This window comes from Festucalex cinctus, chromosome 1 (genome assembly GCF_051991245.1).
Source record: "Festucalex cinctus isolate MCC-2025b chromosome 1, RoL_Fcin_1.0, whole genome shotgun sequence".
Taxonomy (NCBI): domain Eukaryota; kingdom Metazoa; phylum Chordata; class Actinopteri; order Syngnathiformes; family Syngnathidae; genus Festucalex; species Festucalex cinctus.
In genome coordinates, this window is record NC_135411.1 from 34,935,568 (window position 1) to 34,954,393 (window position 18,826).

Below are 18,826 nucleotides of genomic sequence, written 5' to 3' on the forward strand. Positions count from 1 at the left end.
CTTAAAACATGCATATTAGATTCATTTAAGACTATTCTGCAACACTAATTAAATTATGAGGTGTAGAAAGTTGGATAGATTTAATAATAAAACTTCTAAACTAGCCCTGGGGTCAAATTTAACCTACCAGAATACACTACTTTAAAGAGAAACTGGGAAATGTAATTCCAAATATACAGAGCAGAGCACATCCTCAGATTGGCTTGAGCCACAGGTGCTTCATGGTAGAAAAAAACAACTTTGCGTTCCCTCGCAATCTCGCAAAGACTGCGAAACAACTTTGCAAAGATTGCGAGGGAACGCAAAGTTGTTTTTTTTCGCTTACCGTGTCACCTTAGGTGCGCCGTAAACACTTCCGGGTCATCTTCCAAGTGACCAAAAGCGACCTGTAAACAAAGAACTGGGAAAATACATGCTCCATAGTGGCTGCCAGAATAAAAAGGCTGCGAGGACTTTGAATGCATGTGCGAAATTTAAGTTATATGGATGAAAAGTGACATTTTATTTTCATTAATGTAATTTTGTTTCGAGTATTGTATTCCCCTGGCATTTTAATATTTGTTTCTTGTTTTTCTTTGTTTGGTTGTTGCATTGGTTTGTCTTGTTGATATTTACTGTAAGTTTGCAACAGTTGGTTCAATAAAGTATAAACAAATAAATAAATAAATAAATGCTCCATCCGAGTCGCTTTAGGAAAGCTTCCCTACTGTTTTGTTTCATGTTTACAAACGTTCCATCCTCGTCGCTTTTGATCCCATGGAAGACGACCGAGCACCCAAGGTGACACGGTAGGCAAAAAAACAACAACTTTGCGTTCCCTCGCAATCTTTGCGAGAGAACGCAGTTTTTTTTAAAAACATTTTTTATCCATCCTACCATGTCACCTTAGGAGCTCCGTATGAGATTAGCTTGTTTACCTGCTAGTTGAGAAGAAGCACCTGTGGCTCAAGCCAATATGTGGCAGACTTTTTACTTTCTGGATTCCCCAACCCATTAATAAACATGAAATAATTAAACCCGGGCAAATTTTGTAATTATAATCCCTTTCTGGAGGTTTAAGTTTTAAATACACTTCTGTATGGCCAGCCTTTATCCAGCACTGTTTGTATCTTATGCCAACGAAACTCACAGCTGCAATCATATGGCACTTTCATAAACAGTCACACTGGAAAGCATCACAACATAAGAGTATTGGAAAAAAAATAGCTTTATTTCAACAGGTATCTTAAAGACAATAATGATCATTTGCATGATGGCAAAATATCCTCCTCCCCCTTTCAAAAAAAAAAAAAAAAAAAAAAAAAAAGACATTTGGTCTGGTTAACGGATTAATCAAAGCAATTGTCCACACATTCACCACCATATAAAGGTAAAAATCAAATTTATTTCCATATGTCACCAAATTAGATTTTAGACCCATTTCAACAGTTTGATAAAGCCCTGACAATTATGGATGTGCTCCAAGTGGCCAGCTCGCAATCGGGCAACACGAACAGTGAACTGATCACGCAAATCAATTTTGAGGGTGGTTTGGCCCCTTGTGACCGCATTTTTTTAAGTAGTGTGAACGTCACAGACAGCTCACCTTTAGAACTAATTTACAAGCAAAACTCCCGGTTGTCTGGCGGTTGGAAAACTTACAATATTTCTTATTTGAGATTCAGTCCAATTTGACGACCTAAATGCTGGACATTGATCTGGATTGGTTTATGTACAAAAAGTATAGAAGTAACAGGGCCAAGATTGAAAACACTGTACAGCAGAGTCATTTAAACCTCAATAGGACAAGATGTGAATGATGTATATACCAGGCTGCGGTTCTGTTAAATGAGGAAAGATGACATATGGAGACGCTTGATTAAATCACGCCTCCTGTCTGTTGTTGGAACACATCAATTGTGTCTTCATCTTCCATTTCCAACTGAAAACAAAGAACAAAAAAATATTGTAATTTCTTTTAGAAGATTTCAAACATTGCACTTTTTTTTTTTTTTTTTTTTTTTTTAAATATCTCCATTCCAGCCCTGCTGTGTTTATGATATTCCTTGTTTTTGTCACTGCCATAAGCCACTTGTGGAGCAGACATACCATTTGGAAAGTTTAAGTTTCCCGTTTTTAAGTTTGAAATAGGTGAAAATCTGCTATACAGAAAGACACGCTTTAAACACGTTTAAGCTCATTAAACACCCGTTCTCAATCGCTCACTGTCAAGAAATGGGAGATTACTGTGATTACATCACTTTGAGGTCCTTGAGGGCCACAGTCTTGCAGGTTTGGGATGTTTCCCTGCTCCAACGCAGCTGATTCCAATCAACAGGATAATTATCAGGCTTGTGCAGAGCTTGCTGATGAGCTGATCAGATATCAGCTATGTTGGAGAAGGGAAACATCAAAAACCTGCAGGACTCCGGCCCTCGAGGACCGAGTGTGCCCACCGCTATGCTAGCTTAATGCTAACATATACAATGTTCCCTCACTTTTTGCTGGTGATAAGTTCCAGGACACCAGGAATAGGTGAATTTCCGCATAGAGGTTGGCTTATTTAAATTATTATTATTACTTTAAATTATTTAAAAAAATTTTTTATTTTATTTTGTTTTCTTTTATATGTGATTAGATATGTGATCTGAGGAGATATTGTATTTTTCCAGCTGGCTAAGACGTTAAGGAAACGGTCGGGGGAAAAAAGTAAAAACTAATGTCTTGATCTGCACTATAATTACATGCCTTCTTCTTATCCCATGCCCTACTTGTCAACAGACCCGCTTTTGTTCGTTTAAGAATATCTGAGATTCTGCATGTTTGCAAATCATGGGTCTTGGAGAGACCATGGATACATTTTGTCCATGGGAAAAAAAGTGAATATCAAATAGTTAAGCGTGCCTATGAGCGAAGATGGTAAAGAATGCATGAAATTCTGGACAACCCTTGACCAAGACTTGACACGAAAGCTGCAAATGCATCAACAGCAATCACATGGATATGATTTCATAAACACAAGGGTGAACTTGATTAGATGCTCCTCGAATGGCATATTGTTGGTTTTTAAATATTTTAAACTTACGTTTGATGGTGTATCTTTCTCGTTTATTGGCTGTCCATCAAATCTGAACCGGATTTGGCTTAAGGACAGTCCCTGGAAGAACATACACATTGTCAGCATACATCTTCAATGTAGATAGTGATATATTAAAGCTAGGGATGCACGATAATATCGGTGGTCGATAATTTTCGGCAATTATCGACCAATTTGACGTCATACAGATAAACTAGATCATAACGAAATACGCCAGTAATTAGGGGTGTTAAAAAAAAAATCGATTCGGCAATATATCGCGATACTACAGCACGCAATTCTCGAATCGATTCAATAGGCAGCCGAATCGATTTTTTAACATCCATTTTTGATGGAAAAATATTCAACAAAACGTCTAACTTTCGCACTTTAATCTTGGAAGAATGTTATATTAATGGAAGCCTGAATATTTTATTTCAATTACTGTTTGTTAAATACAGTGGCTCACAGTTATAAGACTGAAGTTTCAGATCAATAAATAATACAATTTCATACAAATCTTACAGGATACATGACCAAGTTTACTGAAAGGTATTTTCTAAAAAAATAAAAAAAAATAAAATAAAAAAATTGTAAATTCATATCGGGATTAATCAGTATTGAATCGAATCGTGACCTATGAATCGTGATACGGATCGAATCGTCAGGTACGAGGCAATATCACATCCCTACCAGTAATACTAGACATGCCATGTTGGTCCATCTGTTGTGGTTGTTGGCTCAAGTTGTCCCCTCTCCTTTTGTAGTGTTGCACATTTGTGACGTCTTAATGATCACTCAGACGTTTTATTCTGTAGATCACACTCAGATAAAAAGCATGAAACAGTCGTAAGGTCATTGAAAAAGTGCAACATCTTGGCTTTCAGAAACACTGAAAGAAATGAAGAAAAAACATTGTGCTGGTCAGTAAATGTTACTTTTATAGAGCAAGTGCAGGGAAATAAATATGGAATCACTCCATTCTGAGGAAAAAAATATGGAATCACGAAAAATAGACAAAGAAAAAACATGATTGCAGTTACATTTGATTGCAGTTGCCAGATCATCTTTGCAGGTCAGAGCCTTGCCGTGGGCCATTTTTGTCAATTTCCACCACACGTTTTCAATTGGGTTGAGATCTGGGCTATTTGCAGGCCATGACATTGACTGGATGCGTCTTTATCCAAGGAATGCTTTCACAGTTTTTGCTCTGTGGCATGATGCATTGCCATCTTGGAAAATGGTTTCATCATTAGGGCTGGGTATCGATTCAGATTTCCAGAATCGATTCTATTCTATTCACAAGGGCCCGATTCGATTCGATTCAGAACAATTTTCGATTCAGTTGAGGAATAAAAAAATATATAATATTTACATTAGGAATTGAATCCATTGCAGTTGCATTAATCTGTTTGATTTAATATGGCCTTATAAAAACAATAAATAATAATTTAAATCAATTACAACCACAGTACAGGCTGTGTAAATAAATTGACAAAAATGGGGGGGGGGGGATATATCGATACATGTTTTTATGTATCGATATTGGGATATGAAATGGTGTATCGATACGATAGATGTATTGATATTTTAAACCCAGCCCTATTCATCATCCCCAAACATTTTTTCAATTGAAGGGATAAGAAAGCTGTGCAAAATGTCAATGTAAACTTGTGCATTTATTGAAGATTTAACCACAGCCATCTCCCCAGTAACTTTGTCTGACATGCAGCCCCATATCATTAAGGACTGTGGGAATTTGGAAGTTTTCTTTAGGCAGTCCTCTTTGCAAATCTCACTGGAAAGGCACCAAACAAAAGTTCCAGTGTCATCACCTTGTCCAATGCAGATTTGTGACTCATCACTGAAGATAATCTTCATCCAGTCATCCACAGTCCATGATTGCCTCTCCTTAGCCCATTGCAGTCTTGTTCTTTTTTGTTTATGCGTCAATGATGGTTTCCTTTTAGCTTTCCAGTATGTAAATTCCATTTCCTTGAAGCGATTTTGCAGAGTTCTGTCACATACATTGACTCCAGCTTCCTCCCATTTCTTCTTCATTTGTCTTGTTGTGAATTTTTTGTTTTCAAGACATGTGGCATTTAGTTGTTTGTCTTGACGCTTAGATGTCTTCCTTGGTCTACCAGTACGCTTGACTTTAACAACCTTCCCATGCTATTTGTACTTGGTCCAGATCTTCAATACAGCTGACTGTGGACATACCACAGCTTTGGCAACCATTCATGTAGAGTTACCTCCTTCAAGAAGTTTGATAATCCTGTCTTTGGTCTCAAGAGACATCTCCCTTGTTGGAGCCATGATTCTTGCCAATCCACTTGGTCCAGCAGCCCTCCAAGGTGTGATAACGGCACTGTTTTTAACTGCTGACTAACGAGCAGATGTAATTCGGGGCAGTTGCCCAATTAAGGACAGGAAATTGACTGGATGTGTCCTTATTTTCTGCTCAAAATGGAGTGATTCCATATTTTTTTCCCTCAGAATGGAGTGATTCTATATTTATTTCCCTGCACTTGCTATAAAAGTAACATTTACTGACCAGCACAATGTTTTTTTCTTAATTTCTTTTAGTGTTACTGAAAGCCAAGATGTTGCACTTTTTCAATGACCTTATGACTGTTTCATGCTTTTTATCTGAGGTTGATCTACAAAATAAAACGTCTGACCCCGGGTTTACACCGGATGCGGTTGCTGTGCGGTTGCGGTGCGGTCCGGCGACGCAAGCAATTAGATTCCATTCATTCGAATGGTGCAGTTTACACCGCTTGCGGGTGCGTTGCGTGTCGACTGCGGAAGGCCTGAGGCGTGCCGGATAGACCTATTTTCTATTTTTGCCGGACGCCGCAGCGGTAGGCCTCCGGCAAATGGCAAGCTAGCACAAAACACATCGAGCGGGACAGGAAGACCGAGGCAGTTTCAAAATAAATTTCCGGTTACCTTTCAGAATAAAACACTCGCCAGCAACTATTTCGCAAGTTTTTCAGCAAAACGTGACGTGGGCGTCGCCGGGCCATGTGCTCATTCACGGTTTAGACACCAGCGAACATGGACGAGGAGAGGTTTATATTGGAGGTGGAAAACCACAAAATAATATATGACACGGCACATCCTTTTTATAAGGACTGTAATGTATTGTGAGTTTGATGTTCGCGATTGCTTGTTGTGCCCGTCTCGCTTGCCGTACTGAGCGGCAGCCGGACGCGGAAGACAGAAATAAAGAGTGGACCCGCACTGACCCGACTCTCGTTATTAATATACTTTACAAGGACAACCAAAAAAAGGATGCTGCATGGAATCTCATAGCAGAAGAAGAAGAAAAGGTTAAATCAAAAGAAGTCCACCTCTCTTTCTGCTTCTCTGTTGAGCACAGACATTCTGTATGTTTGTCGTTGTGAAATGCCACATGATCGCGCGTCGTCACGCGAGACACGTTGGGAAGTGGGCGGCGACGGAGCTGCCGGACCGCAGCTGTGCGGAGCCGGTGTGGATTGACAAAAAAATTTACCCGTCCGGAGCACGCAGTCAAGACGCACCGCACCGCAACCGCACCGCAACCGCATCCGGTGAAAACCCGGGGTGAGTGCTCGTCCTTAGACTGGTGATTCCATACTTTTTGCCAGGGGTTGTATGTTTGTTTGGGTTGTTATAAATAAATAGTGAATTGTATAAAAAGACACCTAACATTATACAACATAAAGATGATCAATTATCAACTTACCAAAACTGTTTAACAGGTCATTTAACAAAACAAAGTGCAGTAATACCACTTTGTTAGTGGTTAATAATGAGTTAAGGTGCATAATGTGAAGTGTGACAACAATATTAGTTAATCACATGATAAAAGAAAACATACTTGCAGAGTGCGAACAGTTGTTCCTTGTCTGAAGCATCAAGTCATTAAATTATTTTCATATAATGCCCCGCACACCAAATACAGTATTTGCACCACTTCACAGATGGAAAGAAAAACTTTCAGGACCCATAATTTCAACATAGACTATACTGCCAAAGACGCTGCATTAAAAGTGAAAACGTTTCCTTGCTTACATTCCCCCACCCCGCTTAACTTGAGCAATGGTGTATCTGATCAAGCAACTGGAAAAGCTTGTAAGATGGGGCTCTCGTAAATTAAGATCTGACTGTCAGGCGTCAAGTAGAGCTCACCTGTCTGTCGCAGTAGGCCTTCATGAGTTTACTGAGCGCCGTGTGTCTTTTGATCTTGAACTGCACGACGGAGCCGTCCTGGCCTGCCACCTTTAGGTTGATGTGTTCATTACCTTCAGTCTTCACACCTTCCTATGGGACATGAGCAGGAAAAAACACAAACCAGAAATTATACCGTTGCAATTGGGGGAGGTCAGAGCATATTACTGGCGTCGGGCCCGTCCCAATTTAATTGCAATTTAATGTTTGTGGAGTACTGCGATCGGCTGGCAACCAGTCCAGGGTGTCCCCCGCCTACTGCCCAGAGCCAGCTGAGATAGGCGCCAGCTCCCCCCGCGACCCTTGTGAGGAATAAGCGGTCAAGAAAATGGATGGATGGATGTTTGTGGAGTTTTCCTCTTGTCCTTGATATTAAGAAGAATTGATGTTCCGGAGTTAATCAATATCGAATTGAATCAAAAATAAATAAATAAATAAATAAATAAATAATCAAAATGTGAATCAAAATCAAATCAACTGAGGAAATTAGAATCAATATCCGGCCCTAGAGTCTATGCTAGTCACAGGAAAAAGCAATTTAATATGCCAGTTGTTTTCACCGTTTAAAGGAAGCATTTACAATGCGTTGCATTGCAGAAATATCAGACACTCCTGAATGTTCTGAATGAATTATATTAACAATGGGACTGTTTCTTGAACTAATCAGATTTAAAATTTGTACTCTCAAAAGGGCCAACACGCTACGATGTATTTTATATATGGTAGGATTTTCACATGGCTGGTTGTGTTAACGTTATGGACTGATTACAACAGAAAATACTAATCAGGGATGGAAAAGCGGCAGCCCCGCACTCTGTGGGGCCCCCGATGACACCCACCCCTAAAAAAAAAGAAGGGAACTTAAACATGTTTCCTCTACTACAGTGGACCCCTGCTTACTTGCAGATTCTCCTGTTCACCGATGCGATTTAATCAAAAATAATCCTCAAAAATCAAATTAAAAGGAATCAAAGTTCAATGCTTTTCAATTGAAGATGAGTATAATTTCACCATTTTGACTTGTGACGTTAACTCGGAATTGACAATAGTTTATCAATATATATGTATTTTGGAGAACACACCCTCTATTTAACGGAAAACGCAATAGACCCTTCCAGTGTGACGTCACGTTTAAGTGAGCCACTTGAAGTGGAGGGCAGGGCGACGTCAATGCGAGTGAATTAAAAAACAGTGTGATCTAGAAAATAGGTCAAACAGTTTGAAAAATCAGTGAGCAATGCTATGGTGAACTTGTGCGCGGCCTACGATGCTCTAATGGCTCAAATACAGATGAGATCTTTCTTTCGGCTGCCGGCTGCGATTCTAGACCAGGCGGAAGACAGTCAGGAGTGAAAGACGAGTACGGTGGCTAGCATGAAACTACGACGCAACTGCTTTGCACCCATAAAAACTACGAGGATATGCTCAGTTCAGTTTATATCAGGTAGTTTTTTGTTTTCATATACAGTGGGTCATAACATTAAACTGATTGTAAATTCGAGGCAGACGTGATGATGAATGTGCCATATTATCTTTAATGAAACCATCATTCAAACTTTTTTTGCACAAGTATTTAAGTATTTTTTAAGAAAAAGTTAACGATTTAATACAATTTTCACAACAATAACTCAGGCTTGATCTCTGCTGAGGAATGTGTTGTAAACGTGCGGTCTGTTTGTTAGCACCTACAGCAAGGTAATATAGCTTGAAGACTTAGAGATACAGAAAGACGAATATATCCGGACACAAATAATTTAATGAATGACAATTTACACCATGAGAGTAGTGATTGACATACTGTTTCAACAAAAAACAACATACCTTGCTTCCACTTCCACTTTGCCCTCCAACCAAGTCAATTTTTTTGGAGCTAGCGGCTCCAAACGGCTTGTTTCAATGATTCGCAGTAATGTAGTGTCCTACTTGGGATGTTTTTTGTGACACTTGACATATTTCCCATCTTTTAACGAAAACGCTCGGCAAAAATCAAGCTCTCTACATTCATTTGCTATGGGGGGCTTGTCCTCCGTGAGGTGGAGAGGGAGCTAAGTTGTGACGTCAGCTAGAAGGGTCTATTGGCGTTTTATCAGCATTTTTCTTTTAAATATGAATTTCTATGGTTTACAATAAAATGTATTTGTCAAGTGTATGCTTAATCGGAGTACAGATGCCTAAAAAAATACAGCAACACAGCATTTGTACTCTGTTACTTTCCATCACTGGACAACATGGGAGTATTTCTCCCCATTACAAGCAATTCGACAAGTGAAAGGATGGAAATGTTGAATGGAGCCATGAACTGAGGGTGACACCAGCTGGTTGGCTGCGCCGTGTGCTCCTACACAAAATGCCGGCCGCGCGCCGCTCAATGCGCGTGCACAAGCCTTCCGGTCTATCCAAGTCGGTTCAACGACTTCAGTTGTAGCTTGCAAACTTAGACAAGATTAAACAAAGCACATGGAAATTCACGTTTCATTCGAACCCCTGCGCCTCCCACGTTGTGGATTAAAATCGGATTTAAAGCCGGCGTGCTGTAGTGGCACTCACCTTAGGTTTCTCATCAGCCATGGTAACTCTTTTGGCGGTTTCTCTTTGCTGCCACACAAAGAACACGGGCGCGCGCACGCGCGCGTTCCCGCTAAAAGTTTCCAAACACGACGTGCGCGCTCCCGAGCCGGGGCGCGCACGAAATAGTGGGCTCCGATTGGCCGCCGGCGGTCACGCGGGTGGACGCCAGCCTGGGCGTGGGCGGGAGAGAAAAGATGCGCGTTACAGAGACTCTCAGCCCTACGTGAGCGCGCATGTCGTCGTTTTTCCTTTGTTGGCTTTTTGACTGCGGTAAATACACCGAATCAAAGCACAAATAAAAGCAAAAACGACTATCTTCTAACGAGTGTCACCTGCAATGCTCTCTTTGTCAACCGCCTTCGTAAATGGTCATGGCTATGGTCGTCATTTTAGTGTTACAAAATCTTTTATTTTCGTACAAAAGTGAATGCCACACGATTCTCGATGTGTTCATTGTCAAACAGTATAATTTTGTAGTGTAATTTCGGTCCTTGTCGGTAAAGCAATGCAGATTAGCTACGAAGCGAGGACAGATGGAAAATCAGGCATGAAAACGGGCAGTCGTGTCATGACGTCATCGCTCAGGCGGCACTACGGGGGCCTTTCACTGTATGGCTGGTGCGCGCTAAAACATCACTTTTGTAGTTCATCTACATGCAGTACTATTTATCTCTCTATATTTGCTTCCCCCCCACTCATTTTGTTGTATTGGTGATATTATTCCCTGATGGAGGAGGTCGACGTTGACCCGACAACTACAGTAAGAGACTTATGTCGCTAAGTTTTTCTCGCTATTTTCTTCTCATCTTTTTTTATTTTTTTTTTATTTTTTTAAAACCACTCATTCACACACTCACACACAAGCTTACTTCATGTAAGCCACATGGGGTCTCCCAGGCGGAGGAGCGAACCCGGGCCAACCTGCACCGAAGGCAAGTGACGGTTCCACTCCTCCACCTGGAGCCAATTTTCTACTCATCTTCTCGCCAAACATTTTAAACTATATATGTCACAAAATGTAGTTTCTTGAGTACAGGTTCATGTTAAGAGATGACAAGTGTCGCTTGCTGTTGTGTTCATGTCTCTCTCTCTTTCTGTTTTTTTTTTCTTGCAGAATATTCCAGCATCCAGTCATGGGAAACATTTGGGTTTTACTTGGGGTCCAGGAGATATCCTCGTGTATGAGACGCTTTACAAACAAACTGGTGTGTACTATTCAGTTGATATTGAAAGTCTACACACCGCAATCATATTCAAACTCATGTTTAATAGGATGTAGTAAAAACGGGTAAATCAGTTCAACAAATATTGTGGGACTCTTGATTAGGGCTGATTAATTTTGGAAAATAATGTAGTTGAGATTTATTTTATTTTTTTTACAGAAACGTATTGCATTCACTTGAAGAAAAAAAACGTTTTTCTGACCAATTTTTTGGGGCTTTGTTTTTTGTTTTTTTTTTAGTTTTTTTTTCTCTTTTTTTCTGAATATTTTGTTCTGTGTTCCTGAATATTTTTTCTGCCATAAAAAAAAATAATTCAGAAAAACTGAAAAAAAAAAAAAAAAAACCTCAGAAAAAAACGGGTGTAGGGGGGATATTATTCAGGAAAACAGGATTTTTTTTTTTTCAAAAAAACAGAAAGGAAAAAAAAATTCCATAAAACAGAGCACCAACTTCTGTTTTTCAGAGTATTTTGTTATGGGCCTCTGAACTCCAAGTAACTTGTTTTCGACCACTGACCTGTATTTATGACTGGATAGCCCATACACGCTAGTGTAAGCTGTTGAAGTCACAGGGCGGCCATCTTGTTACTCCCACCTCCCAAGCAGACTACTGTATAAACTATATAGTATACATACAGATGAAACATGCAGCTTGTAGGCAGTTAGTATAAGGACGGAGGCTGGTTTGGTGTTTTGTTTCGTTTTGTTCCCCCCTTTAAAAACCCCCCCCCAAAAAAACAGTGACCCCGCCTCCGGCCTTATACTAACTGCCTACAAGGTGGTCTATTAGCACAGGCACTCATCTATCAGCCATAATTTGCTTAGCCCAGACGTAACCCATGCCTAGTTGCTTGTGCCTTCCGTTTGCAGGCGCTTCAGGGTCATGCAGTTCCTTCATCCACGAGGTCAGGAAGGACGAGGACATTTACTCCCCCATATTACGCAAACTCTTCAACGAGTCACACTACGTTTTTGTTGGCCTGCAGACAATCCAACAGGAAATCCACGGCAAGAACAAGAATTCGCAGTAAGGACAACTCAAGACTTATACAGTTAATAGTTAATCCTTTCAAACATGTTTTTTTTTCCTTCTTAGATTTGTCAGCATTAGTAAAAAATATAGATCTGTAATACAGGCCTGTATAGAAGAGCTTCAACAAGTTGCAGGTTTGCATTTTCTTACTACACTTATGGATTGTTACCTCTTACTCAGTAATAAAATGTGGTTTGTTTTATTTTTCTTTTCTATTAGTTACTACCAAAGACTCAGTGGTGTGCACACAATATGGAAATCAGGTGTGTATTTTTGTCATTTAGCATCATTCAGAACATTTGTTTTAAAATAAAATAACAGAAGAAATTAAGTGGTTTTCAAAAGCATAATTTTCATGTCACCCTACCTTTTTGTGATCAGGTGTCCATCCTGTTGGCCATTGAACTGATCTGGAATCTTTGTGAAGTGCTCTTCATTGATGCTGGTCAGCGTCACTGTGCACTTATTTTCTCCTTTTTTCTGTGTTTGCGGCCAACCATTCTCTCGTTTTTTGCTCTTGTCCTTAGCGGATGCTCTGTTGCTTCACCTGCTGGACTGGGTGAGGTTACACAAGGGTGACGTGGACGACAAGGCGACACACGTGCTGCAAAGCGAGAGTCCCGCCGAGCACCGCAGCTACTGGGACGTGGTCAGTAATGCACACACGGCGTTTGTGAATTCACGTGCATTAATGGTGGTCTTTTGTTGTACAGGTGGTGAGCTATGTGCTGCAGGGCCGTTTGGAAGAAGTCAGACAGTTGTTGGTGAAGCAGGCCACCCTCCAGCCCGATGCCAGGAGCATGTTCAAGCTGATGGACAACCTGCTTAGCAAGATGCCCTTCTATCATGTAAAACCTTGTATTATGTCTTGTTGTGAAGCATTCCCGGCTGTACGTTTCACCTAGAGTTACCAAAATTTGAAGACATATGTAACAGCCCTCAAGGTACAAAAAACTCTTTTTGAACCATATGCTAACAGGAAGTCCACCATTTTGATTTACTTTGGAACGTGTTGCCATTTTTTGGCCATTTCATAGGGGTCTTATTTTAACGAACTCCTCCTACAGAGTTTATCCGATCATCTTCATACTTGGTGTGATTCATCTTAAGATGTTGAAGATGAAAAGTTATTGAAAGCTTTTTATTTCGTCGCACGCTATTGCAGTGGCGTGCATTGTTTACAAAGGAAAAAATTCCTTCTTAATGAAACATTCCCAGTTGTACGAAGCAGCTAGAGCTACGAAAATTTGGAGACATTTGTAACAGCCCACGATGTACAAAAAAAGTCTCTGGGTCCGGGGCATCACATTTTGAGCTTAAAAAAAAAAAAATCTTCGTTAACGAAGCATTCCCGGTTGTACATTTCACCTAGTGCTATGATAATTTAGAGACATACATAAGAGCCCACGATGTACAAAAAAAGTCTCTTGGAACCATATGCTAAACCAAACAGGAAGTCCGCCATTTTGATTTACGTTGGGATTTGTAGCCATTTTTTGTGGCCTTTTTTAGGGGTCATATTTTAACGAACTCCTCCTACAAAATGTATCCGACTGTCTTCAAACTTGGTGTGTTTCATCTTAAGATGTTTAAGATACAAAGTTATCAAAAGTTTTTTATTTTGTCGCACGGCGTTGCCATAGAGATGCATTGTTTGCCAAGTAAAATTCTGCTTTTTTTTTGTATAAACGTGCGCGAAAACTCATGACACTTTGCACACACACACATCAGACTTGTCATAAACATGTAGTTTAGAGATTTCTTGTGCAATTTGAAATAAATGGCTCAATAGCGCCCTCTAGACATTTTTATGAAGTTTTTGCGATTGTATGATTCAGCTAGATTTGTAAAAAAAATTGGATACCTATCAGCCAAACACTTACAAAAAAGTATTCTGTAGCCATATGCTAAACCAAACAGGAAGTCCGACATTTTTTTATTTATTTTGTTATTTGTAGCCATTTTTGGGGCCTTTTATAGGGATCAGATTTTAACAAATTCCTACAAAGCTTGTCAGATCGCCTTCACCGTTGGCATGTTTCATCTTAAGATATTTAAGATGAAAAGTGATTGAAATTTTGTATTTTGTCGCGCGCCTTTGCTGTAGCGATGCAGTGTTTGCAAAGAGTTTTTTTTTTTTTTTTTTGAGAATCTAAACATGGGCGAAAACTCAAAAACTTTGCACACACATCAGACTTGTCACGAACATGAATATTTTAGAGATTTTTTGTGCAATTTGTAATATATGGCTCAATAGCACCCTCTAGACATTTTTATGTAGTATTTCCGATTATATGATTCAGCTAGATGTGTGAATATTGGGAGGCAATTAGACAGTTTCCTATTTCACAGTACCCCAACATGCCAGTACCCCAACTTGCAAGTACCCCAACGTGGCGAGGGCCCTTTATAGCTGCTCGCAGTTCTAGTGTTATGTTATTTTTTTGTGTTTATGTAAAGCGCTTTGTGACAGCTCAGGCTGTTTGAAAGCGCTATATAAATAAAGTTGAATTGAGTTGAGTATACTTTGACTAGTTATCCGTTTAACTCTGGGAAAGTTTAGTTGACCCACTTGTTTGAAAGTGGGCGAAGCCACAATTCAACAGCCAGTCTTTCGCTGTTTTATTTTAAATTTTTAATCAATGCACCAGTGATCTTATTGCTGATTTTTTTTTTTTTTTTTTTTTTTTCGGATTACTGTAAAAAAAAAAAGAAAAGAAAAAGTTTGTATCCCGAATACATAATGCCTGTACATGTATTCCATTACTCCCCATGCCTCTATATAAATGCCTGTATTAATAGTTTAATGTTAAACCATAACGACATGCTTCATTAAGCCAGAAAAAAATGTGTTCAGCTGAATTTGGCCACCAGGCTGTAATGCAGGATAAGACCCACAATTGTTTACTCTTCCTTCAGCCCGGTGGTACTCAGACGCTGACAGAGTTTGACGTCAAGTGGAGACACTGGCACGAGGAAGTGGACCGCTGCCTCCAGGACAACTCTTTTGCCAGCAACCCACACCTGGAACTCATATGCAAGGTCAGACCACCCTCAGCACAGAACATCTCGTAATGTGTAATTGCTGAAGTGTCTGTGTTTTGGTGGTGTGCCTTTCAAGCATTTAAGCCAGTAAAAATCTACCCTATCATGTGTCTCCCTTAAGTTCTATTTCCTGTCATTTTAGATCTTAGTGGGAGATGAAGACACTTTGCTGGAACAGAAAGAACTTGTGGGCACCTGGTATCACTTCATGGTCACAAGACTGCTCTATTGCCATCCCACCGTCAAATCTACAGAGCTGCATTTCTACGCCCAGGTTCGATCACGAGAGCAGCACTCTTCATGCCACATAATTTGTTGTCTGACGTTTTTGCGTGCTCTTTGCAGTCATGCATGACCATTTTTCTGGACCCCAGGAGCGTGCCAGAAGCCCTGGACAGCATCTTATTAGCCGCTTTTGAGTTTGACATCCATCAGGTCATCAAGGACTGCAGGTAGTGTAAATTTATGGAACTGTTGGGAATCATTCCTTCTTCAACACATATCAGCCCTATGTAGTGAGGGTCATTTTGTGGTACTGTTGGAATGTGATGTGACAATAGGTTGTCCCCTGTATCGTTGGAGTCTCTGTGTCTCACGATGCATCTTGAAAAGCGATGAACTGAATAGAACTATGGTGTTTTTGCTAAAAAAAAAAACCGCCTTTTTGTGTCCCCTCAGCATTGCTCTCAACAATTGGTGGTTTGTGGCTCATCTAACAGATCTGCTTGATCACTGCCAACTCCTCCAGTCTCACAATCTTCAGTAAGAACCGTACTAGTTGCTAGACATGTCACATCGACTGACATCTTCACGCAGAGTTGCATCAGATCCTTCTTTTTGTGCCTTTTTAGTTTTGGCTCCAACTTGAGAGAGTTTCTGTTGTTGGAATATGCATCTGGTCTCTTTACTCACCACAGGTATCACATTTTTCATTCTTAACTCATTGACTGTCAACCTTTTTAAAAGCAGAGTTCCTCATATTGCCTTTTAGGGGGGGGGGGGGGGGGGGGTGTGTTAGCCTTTTCTGTTCTTTGGAAATCAGCAGTAGAACTTGTGTTGGTTTAACCAAAAACACACAGGACGTAATTTTTGAAAATGAAAATTCCATCTTTTTCTTAAATGGCATCATTGGGATGCTTTAAGGTTTTAATTACTATGAATGAATCAAATATTTTTATTCCATCACTCTTGGTTCAATTGGATTGTTAAATAGTTCCCGTTTTTGTGCGTGTCACCCTCTACAACCAAAAACCTCACCATTCTAGTATCTTAGTTGTACACGCATCTTGACTCAAGCGTATCTGATGATTGGTTATAACTTCAATTTTGGGTAGCAGCACAAAGCAAAAAATTAATCAAGCAAATTAAAAAGTAATCCATCCATTATATTTTCTTTTTCAAGGTGCAGTGTGTAATAAGTGACCACTAGATGTCACCAATTCTTATTTTGCGTGAACAAATGAGCGTCTGCGGGCGACGGCGACTTGGCAGCTGCTGTTAAGTCTGTCAAGTGACGCCGAGGTGAATTTCTACAACTTGAGTCTTACCAGACGTCATTGTTGTGTTCAGTCTGTGGCAGTTGGCTGTGGACTACTTTGACCATTGCCCAGAGTTTGGCCGCGTCTACTTGGAGCTGCAGATGGAGCGCATCTCCTTAGACACGGAGCGCAAAGCCCTCAAGGTGCTCAGGATCTGTGAGCAAAGGCAGATGTCGGAACAAGGTAGCATGTTTTTTTTGTATTTTTATTTTTTTTAAGCTCCTTCCTTTTACAAGGCGCGCTGCTGTTGTTTTGAATGCACGACTGTGGGCAATGTTACAGTGGCTTGTGCATTTTCTATTAACTATAGAGTACATTACATTTGCATTGAATTTTTTACAACTGTTTTTTGTGTTCTTATACAGTGCGCAGTATATGTAAGATCATGGCCATGCGCGGTCTGAGAAACAACAGACTGGGCTCCGCACTGTCTTGGAGCATCAGAGCCAAAGACGCGGCCTTTGCTACCTTAATTTCTGAAAGGTTTGTTTGTGCCCAGACATGGGAAAAAATGTGTTACCTACTCAACAATCAACCCATCTAATCAACCTCCGTATGCATTGGTGTTCAGGTTTTTAAAGGATTACTGCGCCCGAGGGACCTTTTCCGATCTGGACCTCATAGACAATTTAGGTCCGGCCATGCTGCTCAGTGACAGACTCACTTTCCTCGGTATGCAACAAGAATGCACACAGTTAGGTGTGCTTTTGATTAGCCTAACAATCAGTATTTGATCTTTTCTTTTTTCCCCCTTTCCTCCAAAATGACTTTCTTCAATCTTTCTGATCGGCTGAAACCTCCTTTTTCATGCCTCCTGCTGCTCCGGAATTTTCTTGGCTGCCATAGAGAATTCTCTTTTCATATTTATTATTTCTTTTGTCTTAGGGAAGTACCGTGAGTTCCACAGGTTGTATGAAGAGAAGCACTTCGTTGAGGCGGCCAAGCTTCTCCTCTCCTTGATGACTGCCAAGATTGCTCCCCGAAGCTTCTGGATGACTTTACTGACTGATGCCCTGCCGCTGCTAGAGCATAAAGAGGTCAGTAAGGCAAAATATTTTGGAATAAGTTGGGTTGCTAAGAGATGAAACGCGTCACTACTGTCGGACGGAATACTGGTCGCTCCAAAATACTCACTTTTCAGGAGACCAAAAAAATGTTTGTTCAACCAATTTAACATTGCATTAAGTTATTTTCAACGTTTTAGATTGGTCACTCATTTGTAAAAAAAAAATAACACACATAACGCATGCATGTTGGACTGACCTATTTTTATCTATTTTTTTAATTTATTGATTTGTGAAAAAAGAATTTTTCGATAAGTCAACTTTCCATATTTTAAATGCCTGACTGATTGACATGAATTACCATTAGTTTCCATGGAAAGTTTCCGACCTTGAAAATTCCCAGAATTTTGCAACATTTGTATGCTTTAGAAACGCAGCCGCTATAGCTTGCGGCAGACAACAGCACAAACTCGTCTCACTCATGCAAGGGAACTAAATTCAATGGTCGTAATGGTTTTTATTGCTGTATATCAGGTCGTCTTCACATCAGAGCAAACCTATGAGCTCATCTACTGTTTGGAGGACCTCACCTCCTCCAACAACAACAGTGCCACTGTTTCCAGGACCGACACTTCCATGCAGGTACACATCTCAATGTGTTGAAGCATCACACCAGTCCATGTTTAACAAAATAGGCCTACTCAAAGATATCTGATTTTCACTTGTTATAATGACTAAAAAGCATCCAGACTTTCAATGTTGAGGGGACATTATGCGTCACGGCTTCCACATTGTGAGAAAGAGTCGACTTCTCTCAACCAACATTCCTCAGACAGTTCCAAGTGTGCAACCAGTTGTATTGATTTGTGGGGGGGAAACAAAAAAAAAAAAAAAAAATAAAAAAACATGAACTTGACCATTGTTTGCTGTTCAAGGAGGAAGACCAGGAGGTGAATAAAGTGGAGCTCCTGAGACTCGCCCTGGCCAGGAACTTGGCCAGGGCCATCATCAACGAAGGCACCGTAGATTTGTGAAGTTGTGAACCCTCAGCATACACAACTGGTTTTCTATTGTTTATATACGTTTCCAACTAAAATCATGTGTTTGATAATGAACCTGGTGATGTTTCTTCAATGAAAA

At 40.2% G+C, this 18,826-nt stretch overlaps 2 protein-coding genes across 2 annotated transcripts; one reads left to right on the plus strand and one right to left on the minus strand.

Annotated features, from left to right (window-relative positions):
• Positions 1-1,189: 1,189 nt before the first annotated feature.
• On the minus strand, positions 1,190-10,021 carry LOC144025877 (small ubiquitin-related modifier 2-like). The gene is made up of 4 exons (XM_077532265.1): positions 9,824-10,021; positions 7,238-7,369; positions 3,065-3,136; positions 1,190-1,921 (listed from the first exon to the last, which is right to left on the minus strand). The coding sequence occupies exons 1-4, from the start codon at positions 9,842-9,844 to the stop codon at positions 1,859-1,861; spliced, it is 288 nt and encodes a 95-aa protein (XP_077388391.1). The 5' UTR covers positions 9,845-10,021; the 3' UTR covers positions 1,190-1,858.
• A 7-nt stretch (positions 10,022-10,028) lies between these two features.
• nup85 (nucleoporin 85) lies at positions 10,029-18,801 on the plus strand. The gene is made up of 19 exons (XM_077532193.1): positions 10,029-10,604; positions 10,959-11,049; positions 11,937-12,093; positions 12,163-12,233; positions 12,319-12,362; positions 12,481-12,544; positions 12,627-12,748; positions 12,813-12,947; positions 15,019-15,141; positions 15,287-15,418; positions 15,490-15,596; positions 15,823-15,906; positions 15,996-16,061; positions 16,714-16,865; positions 17,048-17,165; positions 17,254-17,354; positions 17,568-17,719; positions 18,221-18,328; positions 18,622-18,801. The coding sequence occupies exons 1-19, from the start codon at positions 10,572-10,574 to the stop codon at positions 18,718-18,720; spliced, it is 1,959 nt and encodes a 652-aa protein (XP_077388319.1). The 5' UTR covers positions 10,029-10,571; the 3' UTR covers positions 18,721-18,801.
• Positions 18,802-18,826: the final 25 nt, after the last annotated feature.